Here is a 12,778-nt window from a genome sequence, read left to right as displayed (position 1 = left end):
CTACTCCCACATCTTCTATTGGTCTTTATTTCTTTTATTTCGTCAGGTGTATCTACTGGAACATTTCAAGAAGCTTTGATCTGTCTAATACCCAAATATAACAAAGATCCTTCTATATGCAAAAATTGGCGTCCCATTTCCTTAGTTAATCTTGACAACAAGATATTTGCAAAAATTCTTGCTCTTCGTATCGATCCAATCTTGCCTAATCTCATTGGTCCCAAACAATCAGGCTTAATAAAAGGTTGTTTGTCATCTGATAATTCTAGAGTCTTTTTTAATATACTTAGTGAAGCATCCTCTCTAGATTACCCTATTGCAACAAGAGCGTTAGACGCAGAGAAAGCTTTTGATAGGATAGGATGGGACTTCATGTTTCAGGCATTGAGATGGATAGGGTTTCCTCCTATATTAATATCCTTTATTTCATTGTTATATTCAGGTCCTAAAGCTTCTATTTTTGCTAACGGGAAACTCTCAGACTACTTCCCTCTTTTAAGGGGTGTACGACAAGGCTGCCCACTCTCTCCCCTTTTATGTATAATTGCATTAGAACCCTTTTTAACTAAAATCCAACAAGATGCTTAGATTACGGGTTTCCAAATAGACACTTCTCATGTTAAAATGTCGGTGTATGCCGATGATATTCTTTAAAATTGTTCCAACCCTTCGACAGCTATCCCCTCTTTTCTAAAACAAGTGGATACCTTTTCTCAGTTATCCAGCTATCGTCCTAACTCAGATAAGTGTGAAGTTCTTCCCCTCAACGTGCTTTGCCTTAAACAAGATTTAATTTCTACCGTTTTTCTTGGCAACCTTCTAAGATAAAATACTTGGGACTGTGGTTCCCCGCGAACATTCCTGGATACATTAAAACTACATTTTGACCACATTACGAAAATTGTATCTGATTCTATTGATTGTTGGCATCCGCTCTTTCTCTCTTGGTGGGGACGACTAGATTCCTTCAAAATGATGCTTTCTCCTTTAATTCTGTATATTATCTCTATGATTCTGGTACACATTCCTGGATTTTATTAAAAAAAAAATTATTATCTCTCAACAAAATTTTTGGGGAAAAACAAATCGCCTCGAATGGCCCTATCCTCTCTGAAAGCAGACAAAACCCCTGGTGGTCTTAAATTTCCTGATTTTAAAAAGTATTATTATGCCTTCCCTGTAAAACAATCTTCCCTGTGGCTTTCTCTTGATCAGCTAATATACCCCCCCCCCCATCTGGTTGACTATAGAATTTTTTCTTCACTATATTGTTTCTTCACTAACAATATATCTTCTTTTCAAACTCCAGTTATCTCACACGCTCGTAAAACTCTTTCCTCTCTATTACCGTTTTCTTATCCCTCTTTTTGTTTGCTAGACCTACAACCTAGTTGGCATGACAGTTTGTTACGCATAAAAAACCGCACCATTTATTGGAAATCTTGCAGAACTAAAGGATTGCTCTGGATTTCCCAATTACTACTCAATAATATTCCTTTATCGCTTTCCGATCTTCAAGAACGATTTTCCATACCAGCTTCTTGTAAATCTCAGTATGATCTTCTATATACTTCTCTTTCCCTATATCTACAATCCTAACCACCCATATCTTCTCCTCCTTCCAGCTGCTTTATGATTTTCCCTTTATTAACTACTTCTCCCTCAGCTTCATCTTTATATAAACTCTTGTCTCTTTCCTCAGATAGAAATAAAACTAAGGCTGAATTGGCTTGGGAAAACAATCTTATGGAATGTTGGTCGACACATTTTTGGGCTAAATTGTGGTTAAAAATACATAAAACTTCCAGGGATGCTAACACCTCTCAAAATCTGTATTTTATTTACCAACGCCTTATATTCACCCCTGAAAAATTATATTCCTTCTCCACAAACTCTACTTCTACCTGCTGGTCTTGCCCCTGCTCAAAAGCCAACTTAAAACATATGCTCATTGACTGTCCTCCCATTCATCACTTTTGGAATTTGGTTTGGTCTCAGATTAACAGAATTTTTAACACAAAAGTTCCCAGTTCCCCTATTAATATTTTTCTAGGTTCACTGTCTCCAGTTTGGCTCCAAACTACTTCCAACGTTAAGCTAGTAGATTTGTTGCTGGCGATAGCTCTCTACTTAATAACCTCTAATTGGAAACAAACAGACAAAGTCACTTCAAGAGCATGGTGGAATGCCGTTTGTTTTCACCACAGACTTGATACTAATTACATTACACCTATTTCTGTATCCATCAAAAGAGGTCTTTTATGGCTCCCTATCTCCACCTATTTAACTTCTATTGCCTCAAATAATGATCCACCAGTTATCACATCTGATGAGGTTCAGAAAAGTTCCTGACTCACTCGTTGTTTTCTGTTAGTTTAAACATTTCTTATTGATTTTCCCGTTGATGTTTTTTCTTGTTCCTATTACAGCTTGTGGTTTTTCTTTTTAGGTTTTCTCTTTTGCTTACAGATTTTAATTCCATGCGTTTATAATGGTGTTTAGATGAAAATACTGTTTACATTGTTTCCCATCCCTTGCTTCTTTCCCCTTCTCCCCCGATATACTTTTTGTATTTTATTGCAATATTCTCTGCTGTATCTGCTGTATTACATGATTGTTACTGTTAATTGCTAAATAAATTCTAATTTAAACTTACAAAAAGGTGTTTTGCAGCCACTCTCTTCCCTAAAGCCCCATTTCAACCTAGGGTTGCAGATGAGTAACTTATTCCATTGTTAGAATACCATCACCTCCTCATCACCTTTCTAAGCAAGCATGAAGCAAATGCAGACATTGTAACAACATTGTACTATGATAACGGTCTTTAGCTTCGACCTCCAATCATCTTTCACAGGCACTAAAACAGAATAAACTACAGGTGGTTTGCTGTATAGAGAAAACTGTCTGATACTTCTTGAATGTTTGCTGTTTACCATTGTGTAACAACCTAACAGAACTCTTTGATGATAATAATGCTAAATAAAAATATAAAACAGCGAGTGGAAACATCACCAAAGTGAGTCATCATCATTTTCAGGTATACAACTATAAAGCGGCTTGTTGTACAAAGTAAAAAAGCATATTGGTGGATGTTAAGAATTTTACAGTTCCCTTGTGAGGGACGTGTGATTTAATTACCTGCTTTTATGACGGTTGTAATGTTCATCATATATTTGTCATTGCTGTCTGACTTCTCTGTTCTCATGAGTTTAGCCTTGTACACTGTAAAAAAGAACAATAATTACAGACCTAGGCCTTGACAAAAATCCTGGAACATCCAAGTGGCCAGGCTGAGCAAATGATTCACAAATACGTGCTACATGATTCTGGCTATAGGATCATTTTGTAAATGTACTCTAATTGTTTTAGATCTCTGCCGCTTAAGTTGATTGAGTGTAATGGACCTTTTATTCTTCAATTTCGGTATTTGTATAGAATGCCAGCTTCTTTAAAACATTCCACTAACATTACCCACATCTTTTCACGAACCAAGCTCAACAACAGACCGATCCTGTTACCTCCATTTTCAATATTACTAAGATAGCTGATTATATTTTAAATTGGTTTGATTTAGCACCATCAGCAAATCCTAAAGCCACTCTCTTCTCACAGGTTTGAGAAGCCCTAGCCAATAAATGTTAAGTGGGGCACATTTACAACCGAGTCTACCTCTGAGAACATACAGACAAGGACTTTGCAAATATGCAATTATGCATAAATACTGCATAACGTAAGATATATATTCCTTAATATGTGCATAATCTGCTCAGTGGTCAAGATTTTGAAATCCTGGTAGAACGCAAATGTTTCACTAACTTTCAAGAAATGAATGAAAGGGTATATGATTTCTAGCAATTGTAGTGCATAGAGACCAATGTCTGCTTAATGATATTGGCTTTGGTTTTGCTTCTTTGCCAAGGGTAATTGAACAAAGATATAATGACTATGTTGATAATAGTCTAGATTTCAATCTGTTTTTGTTCACTATACGAAGGTACGAGGCAAGGGTGTCCTCTCTCTCTACTTTCAGATTTAGTATTTTCCAGGAGCCCTTGGTTCAGTCTCTAAAATCTTTGATATCATCTTTTTGTTTGCAAAATGTGTATATTAAGCTAAATATACATCAATATAATCTGACTTGGTATGAATCTCATTTTAAGGCCCTCTGTACTAATATCTGGTTGGAAAATATTATTTGCAATTTGCAACCATTGAAGATTTTTAAGAACTGACCCATGTACTAAAAGGTTAATTCTTAAAAATATGAATCTAAGTGGTTTGGAATCTGACCTACCTCTTACATTTTAATGAGGTAGGTCACTAATTCCGACTTATTACGATTTGTTGCCTTCACAGAGATGGCAATTTGCTGGGGTCAAATGGCCACCATGCCTGTGATTGCTGTTAAATAAAGCAATCTTTTTTTTGTATTTTTAATGCATCTCACTTTCTTTAAAGGAAAAATGGCTGTGTTTAGCAAAAAACTGTTGTAAACTTTTGATATATTTTTTAAGACAACCTATGGACCACTGCCTATTCCTACAAAATGTTTTTGACCATTCACAAAGAGGAAGTGATCTCTTAGGGACCAATTGTCATTTGCAAATGGAATACCAATACCTTTCAGTAGTCAGTAAAATATTAATGTTTTGCAACCTGATTACAGCTGCAAACAAATTATACATATCATAATGAATCTATATTTGGAAGGGATGTCCTAAAAACAAATCTAAAGTCCAAGAAAAATTCCCTTTCCTGAGTATCAATCATCACAAAACCCTGATTTAGTCACTTGAGCTAAATGGATGAGCACTTAAAAATAAAGATTCACAAAATTCTCATCAATAACAAACTTATTCTTCCTCCTTAAAATACAAAACAGTACCTATTTGTTAATAAACGAATAATATTGATAAAACCAGTCAAATATTATGCATAATTTTAAAGAACATTGAAAATGTATTAATATACAATATGTATACGATTTCTAATTAATTTCAGATCAATTATCCACAAAAGATGTTTGAAACCTCAATAATCACCCCAAAAAATGTTTAGTATAAAATGAGTTATCACATTATTTTACACACACAGTTAGTTTAAAAATGCATTACAAATATTATTAAAAAGAATTTCGTTGATGCTGCATTTTGGTGGTACTTGAGATGGTTCACCCCACCTTCTTCAGAACAACTTAACATAACTATTAAATGCATATATTCTGGGAGACAGAGAAACATATTTTCAGTCTGGACCTCATATCACAATAATTACAATACCTTAATTTTAGTGCAAACCCTTAGCAAAGGAAAATTTAAATCACCCTTATTAATGTGCATCTAATCATGCAGGCTAATTGTGTTTTTTGTGTTACTACAAGTCTGTTGTCTTTATTTCAATCACATCCAATTGGTTGCCTATGTATTTTTTCATATTGCAACTTATCTTGCAGGTTAGATGTGGTTAGGTGTGTTCCCATGTGTATATTATCCTTATTTAAATCACACCTTATTGTGTCTTCTATATAGTTTAGGATCACCCCCTGTCTATTAATTACCTCTTTCGATCTTGCTCAAAGATCCAGGATATTGTTATTTATACAGGGCCACTTCCATTTCAGTTCCTGTGGACATTACATGCCGTTATAAGTACTGACATTTCACCACCTTCTCCAGTGTGTGGTTTCATATATTAAGAGCTAGACTTACTCTTATAGTGTACCAAATATGTTATCCTCCATTTTGGTCACTGACAGTGGTAAATTAGGCATCCATTCTGTGATAGTATATATGAATATAAAATATACTATTACCTTCCTACTTTTATTAGTGGGTTATCTTAGCAATTCCTTACTTCTATAATGGACATACTACTCTATCATCGCTAATATATTATTCTATAGCTCGCTTCCCTCTATCCCAAATTTCCTTGTGAGGGCATAGTTGTATCCTTCTGTGCACCTGGATAGTTAATAGTCCAGTGCTTCACTCTAAGGGCATAAACAAGTTAGCATTTAGTTATTCACCCTTATCTTCCACGTTCAATATATCTGTTCATTCACTCTTTCCTCTTTCGAAGTTATGAATTTTAATGCACAAGCGCTGGACACCAATGACTTGTGTATAGAGTCTCAGAATTCATAATACTACAACCGACACAGTACCATAATGATTTGAGAGTTGTACCTGTATTTGGAATTCCTACTGCTGTCTATTATGCTGCTAGCTATTTTCCAGTGGGTTACACATGCTTGAGAGCATTTTATCCTGTGTCTACATTGTATTTAGATCGCGCTGTCTGTCTTTTATCATTCTAATGGCGTGTTCCCCCACCGCTTCTTAATTCGTGCTTGTCTTAAAGGCAAAAACCTGCAGTTCTAAATGATAATGATAAAAATGTAGCTGCATGACCACACCCTCCCAGGGGACATTTCAGGGACTGCTGTATGTGATTACTGGAGCTACTTTTAATCTGCGGTGATTCGAGCTAAGGAGAGATACATCACCTTCCTGCCTGTGTCATGAGGCCGTTTTGATTCTGACTAATTCTCCTTACCTTCTGTTTGGGCAGCTTTCATCTGTGTATTGATTTAGATGCCATATTTCTTCCTTTTTTATTCATACTAGAAAGCCATACGCTATGATGACGTCATTCGGTGCTCTCATTTTTCTCTCAGGTGTTGTGCGGGGGACATATTACCTCCAGGAATTGCATATGTGGATAAAATCCATACTATATAGAGGGGCAAATCCGCAGGTACAGACTATTATGCTATATTGAAATTTTAACTAATGTCCCTATATGAGTATTCTTATTTCTAATAACCCGAACTACGCTCATTGTGTTAATTTATATCAATAATCATGTCTGGTGTATTCCTGCACCCTACACATTACATAAATGGTGGTTCAATCGCAGTACATACATACAACCTCAGGCAATGATGCTTACTTATGTCCTGATGCAGTTATCATTGACAGACACAGCTATTACTGTATAATTGTCTCCCAATCCTCTATATTTTTTGTAGGCAATATTTATATGTGCCAAACTTTGACATATAAAATTGTTCGCTCTTTTTCCTCTTATTATCCAGATCACCCCCTCTCAGAACCCCCTGTTTTGTTAGAACAATACCAGACAAAACAGATTCAGAATCCCTGAGGGAGAGGGAGAGGAAGGAGGATGTATCACTACTAGAACACTGGCCAGAGGAGACAATACATTAGAACCAGAAGCCAAAAGGAATAGGAGTAGTCGAGAGGAAGGACCCAGTAATAAACATATCTTAAAGAGACAAAAGTAAGAATGTGATAGAGGTACTTGAAAAGGTTTTGCCCCAACTGCATTAGCTAATAAGTTTGAAATGGAGAGAGTTACGAGGGTCCTTTTTCTAAAAATGAGGCGGAAAATATTTTTCCATGGTAAGAAATTAGGACCAAGGCACAATCGTTCTGTTCTTAAACCATTCTCCACATGCGCCCCTATCAGATGGTTGGAAAAAAAGTTGACATTTTCGAGAAAGGTATTAAGAAGGGGATTGAGGACCTATTTAGTAAAAACTATGGAACAGCAATAATGTATCCAGGAGACATAGGGAAGCCCTAAAACACCTTGAACAATGTGACAGTATAACAATAAAACCAGGGGAGAAGGGGGTAAGCATAATGATCATGGATACTGTAGACTAGAATAGAACACGGCAAGCCCTTCTCGAGGAAGAGAATCATTATAGAAGATCAAGCAGGGATGAATGGAAAAATGTAACTGTGAAAGTGGATTCTAAAACTGGCAAAGGAGGAATACATTATTTGCCAGGAATAATATGACTTCCTCCGCAATGAACATCCAGTGATACCAGCCCCATATGGGCTTCCTAAGGTTCATAAAAACATCAGTGATCCTCCAATGAGACTGATAGTCTAGAGTCTTAACTCATTAACAGATCCTATTAGTAAGTATGCAGATTGTTTTTTGAGACCACTAGTGTCATATATAAAAGACACAACAGATATGATTCGCAAAATTGAGGGAATCTATTTTGATCATAAAAATGAATGGCTTTGACTCATTGGATATTGAATAACCCTGGTCGAGGAACTCTGCTCCGCTCGCGGAGTTTGCTGAGTTTTCTGCACTCCACAATACACAGAGTTCGCGAAGCTCTGAAAAACTCTGCTTTGTGCAGTGGAGCGGAGTTTGTTCCCTCGCTCACGTTCATCAACGTCAAGTTGGCGATGGCGAGTGAGGAATATCAACCTCCCAGCAAGATTTTTCCTCGTTCGCGATCACCAACATCAAGTTGGTGAGCACAAGCATGGAAAATCAACCTCCTGGGGAGATTTTTCAATTTGGGGGGGTTCAGGTTTCTTATTGCGAGTGGTTGCGTTTGCTCGTGACCACTCACATTGAGAAACTACCCGTTCGCGTTGAGAAAGCTGCTGCTCGAGTAAAAATCTACTCGAGCGGCAGAAAAGGAAAACCTGCGCTGTGCATCCATCACTGTGCAATCACTGCGAATAGCATTTTTCTACCAAACTCCACCGCTCACAGAGCTCTGCGTAGTGGGGCTAAATTTTTTTTACCACTTTGTGGAACTCCATCCGGGGTTAATATTGAAGCCCTTCATACACATATTCCCCAGAATAACACAGGTCAAATGATTGTTGAGAAATTGCAAAATGAAGAAGGCAATGTATCTTGATTTGCCAGGTTTATCAATGAGTGTGAAGAAATGTTGTATTCAATGGGGACTTTTTTAGGCAAATCGAAAGGACAAGCATGGGCGCAAAATGTGCCCCAAGTCTTGCATGCTTATATGTAAAGTAATTTGAGGACAAACATATATAACAATAACGCCCTTTTTTATGAAAATATAACACATTGGTCACAATTTATATACAATGTGTTTTTTATTTGGTGGGGATAAAAGGAGGACCTGTGCATATTCACTGAATGGTTAAACTGTAGGGATCCCAACCTGAAATTCACCTCCTCTATGAATCAGTCTGAATGTGATTTCTTAGACATTAAAATAGAAGTAAAGGAAGACAAACTTGAGGTTGAATTATTCACAAAACCGACATTTTGAAATACCATTTTGCACTACACAAGTAATCACCCAAGCTGCCAAAGGAATACACCATTTGGTCAGTTTCTCTGTTTACGTCATAATTGTACAGATAAAGATGCACTCTATTAAGGGTGATTTAAATTCTCCTTGGCTAATGGATTGCACTAAAATTAAAGTATTGAAATTATTGTGACATGAAGTCCAGATTGATTATATGTTTCTCTGTCTTCCAGAATAAGTCCATTGATTTCTTATGTTAAGTTGTCCTGAAGACGCTAGGGTAGCACCAAAACACAGCATCACAAAATTCTTTGTAATATTATGTGTAATGCATTTTTAAATTGGGCGTGTAAAATAATGCTATGAGAAATGTTTACACTAAAAATGTTTTGGGGTGATTATTGAGATTTTAAAAATCTCTTGTGGATTATTGGTCTGAAATTAATTATAAATCTTTCAAATATTGTATATTAATAACTTTTTTTTAATTGTGCATAATATTTGACTAGTTTTATCAATAATATTTGTTTATCAACAAGCGGGTACTGTTCTATATTTTAAGGCGACAGAGTGAGCTTGTTATTGATGAGAATTTTGCAATCAATTTCGTTCAAGTGACTAAGTTAGGTTTTTGTGGTGACTAATACGCAGGAAAGAGAATTGTTTTGGATTATAGTGGTATACTACCCTGTCCCTTTCGGCAGTGAAAGGTAACTCTCCCTGGTTTGAGAGTCTAAATGCAACAGTTCTAAATACCTTCTCAGTGTGGTTTCCTAAATCGATCTAGCGATTTGGTAAAAATTGAAAAATACTTACTTGCCTCAAACCATACGATTTACTGAATTGCAGGGCTTTCAACTGGTAGATGCATTCATACATGTCTCCCTTAGTTACCTAGTTAAACCAACCTCAGACTAATTCATGTTTTCAAGGAACAATGGTCCCTAATATATAATAGTTAAACAACGACTCGTAAATAGAAAAAGCTTTCCAAATGCACTGTTTTTAATAACAAAATTAAAGAAAAATATTTTAAGTGCATAAGTGACAGTGGGGTGCAAAAATACATGGTTACTGGTTAGACTAAGGTGATACAAATACACCTTAAGTGAATCACAATTTACACAATCTATAAGTAGCATGTCTATTCAATCTAATTATTAAAACAGGTCTACTTAGTTAGTCGAAGGCATTTCGATCTACATATATAAAAAGATCATCATGAGGACTTGAATCAAAGTCTGCCCGTGTCAGGGTAGAGTAAAATCCTTCTGAAGTATATACAATAATCTCTGTTTAAAGGATGCAGGGGCATCACGTTGTGAATGCGAATAAAACCAGCTGGTCAGCTAAAATATAGTGGGAAGCACCAGAGTCTCAAAGAGCAAAGTCAGCTTAAATAGGAGTGTGGTCTGCGCAAAATAACACAGCTGATCAGAGGCAGCAATCAATCTGCAACCTGGCCGGGGCCTGACACATGAGACCCTGTGCTGAGCACCAATTAACCACCAAGTCTGTGCAGTTGTGAAGTGCAGGTAATCAGGTAATGTGGCCTGGTTTCTTACAAATTGTGTAAACTGTGGTACGCTTATAGAGTATTTATATCAGTTTCGCCTTAGCATCAAGCACGTTTTTGCACCCCACAATCACTTATGCACTTGAATTTTATTTCTTCAATTTCCCTTTTTGAAAAATTGTTTTGGGAATACAGTGTGTATCTATGAGCTGTTGTTGAACTATTATATGTTAGATACCATTCTTCCTTGAAAAAAATACAAATTTGCCCAGGTGCCTATGTTACCCTTGTGTTATGAAATATACACAGACTAATCAATGACATGCAGATGTTGGGTACTCTTTGCCAGAACATCGTTGAGGGCAATATGAATCATACTATTTAACAAGGGGATTAAATGACTGTAGAAGAGATGGTTGTTTCCTTAGATAATTCATGGGGGTGGCCATAATGAGTAGTATTTTTGTGTCTAAGACCAACGGTGGCAGAATAGATTGCACTTTTTATATAATGTGAGAAACATGGTGCAAAAATTCATTGCACTTTACTTCCATGAGCTCAAAAAGAGAGAATTGTGATAATATATTTTGATCATAAGATTGATAGAGGGCAGAACAGGAGGTTGTTTATGATCAATAGGGTGCCAGACAGAAGGGTACTTTTGAAACATGGGAATTCTATGAGCACTTTTCTGTCACTCGATCTGCTGAAGGGAGACTGGCTGACCGGATGATGGCTGCTTGAATTCAAGGCAGAAAACTATCGTCCAGAGTTAGAATTAGGACTTCCAGTTAAATGATATTTACTTTCTTGGCATTTCTGTCTGTATTTATTCATATTTGTGTAATGTCATTAGTATTCATGCATACTTGTTTTATGTTATTTGTATTTATCCATAAATATATTCCTGGTCGATGTAAGAATGACGTTTCAATAGTATATTTCTACTTTTAGCTAACACATTTTCACACACCTGTTGATGCTCTAGTGTTTTACTGCTCTAAGTAGTCATATAAAATAGAACAATATACATGCCTGAAAACATTAACTTTTTAGTACTAGCATGTGTGCACATCTATAACTATTTACTCTTTAGTTAAGCTATTTGATCTTTATTAGGAATTCTTCTTAGTTTTCCTAACTCCCTATGCTGTCAATATGCACAACTATTCAGCTTCTGTCATGATTGACAAAATGGAAACACATTCAAATGTCCGTATTTTTTGTTTTTAAAGCACAGATATGGGAATAGATTGTTTTGCATATATATTTATGTGTAATAATCAATAAAACTTAGAAGTGTTGCTCTCAGTGCCTGATTTAGATCTTGGCGGACGGGTCACTCCGTCACAGTGGTGATGGATATCCCATCTGCCGAAATATAAATCCCAGAATTTACTGGGATTTATATTTCGGTGGTTGGTATAACAGTCACTGTTGTGATGGAGTAACCTATCCGCCCAGATCTAAATCAGGCTCTTAGTCTTAATACCTATCCTATCCCAGCTAATACTTCCTTGAGTCTTTGAGGTTTTTACCATTTAGATGTTATACATTTCTTTCACTGACCGGTCACCACAGGTTAGCTGTCAAGGTTTCCCTTTTGTATATTTGTAGACCTAATTAAATTCAAATACATATTTTGAGGACTTACCATAGTCAACTCCAGGTTCACATGCCCCTTCAATACGCTTGCCTTCTGAGATCTCACCAACAAACTTCTGCATAAAACAGTTTTCTGTAAAAGGCAATGATCACCAAAAAAGAGTGCATTAGAGTAATGTAAACTGTGGGTGCTTTCTGCACCTCATCATTCCCATGGGTGGCCAGATAACTCTATGCTGACAGGACACCACTTTTTCAATCCTAGGCTTACTTTTGCAAATCAAGATTAACCATTGCTGTAGTCCATGGGTACTCTCAAACATTTTCCGAGGGCCACAAAGTATGGTCTGTGATGTGGCCGAGGTCCGCATTGGGGCCAGCAGGGGGGGAGTAGGGCTACACTAGGGGAGGGGGGATAGGAGGTAAAGAATGTACATGGTGGACTCAGTGAGAGATGGAGCTTTCTTGAGGATTTTATTCCATACTGCTCTCTAAATTAAGCCTCTAGTCTCTAGTAGAGTCACAGATTTGACAATACTGTTTAAAGCTCTATCTGAATCGTTATCCCTCTACCGCCCCTTAGG

At 36.6% G+C, this 12,778-nt stretch overlaps 1 protein-coding gene across 1 annotated transcript in view; it reads right to left on the bottom strand.

The window, feature by feature from the left end:
* Window positions 1-12,778, bottom strand: part of LOC147748679 (A.superbus venom factor 1-like) — a 1,557,217-nt gene that overhangs the window by 145,624 nt on the left and 1,398,815 nt on the right. Inside the window, exons 38-39 of the mRNA XM_086963549.1 lie at window positions 12,244-12,327; window positions 3,139-3,222 (exon numbers count right to left, since the gene is read on the bottom strand). Of these exons, the coding sequence (XP_086819675.1) occupies window positions 3,139-3,222; window positions 12,244-12,327 (168 nt within the window). The remainder of the gene's footprint in view (window positions 1-3,138; window positions 3,223-12,243; window positions 12,328-12,778) is intronic.

The sequence above is a fragment of the Lissotriton vulgaris genome, chromosome 1_1 (genome assembly GCF_964263255.1).
Source record: "Lissotriton vulgaris chromosome 1_1, aLisVul1.2, whole genome shotgun sequence".
NCBI lineage: Eukaryota > Metazoa > Chordata > Amphibia > Caudata > Salamandridae > Lissotriton > Lissotriton vulgaris.
The sequence above is the reverse complement of the archived record's forward strand: the minus strand, read 5'-3'. Positions and strand labels throughout refer to the sequence as shown.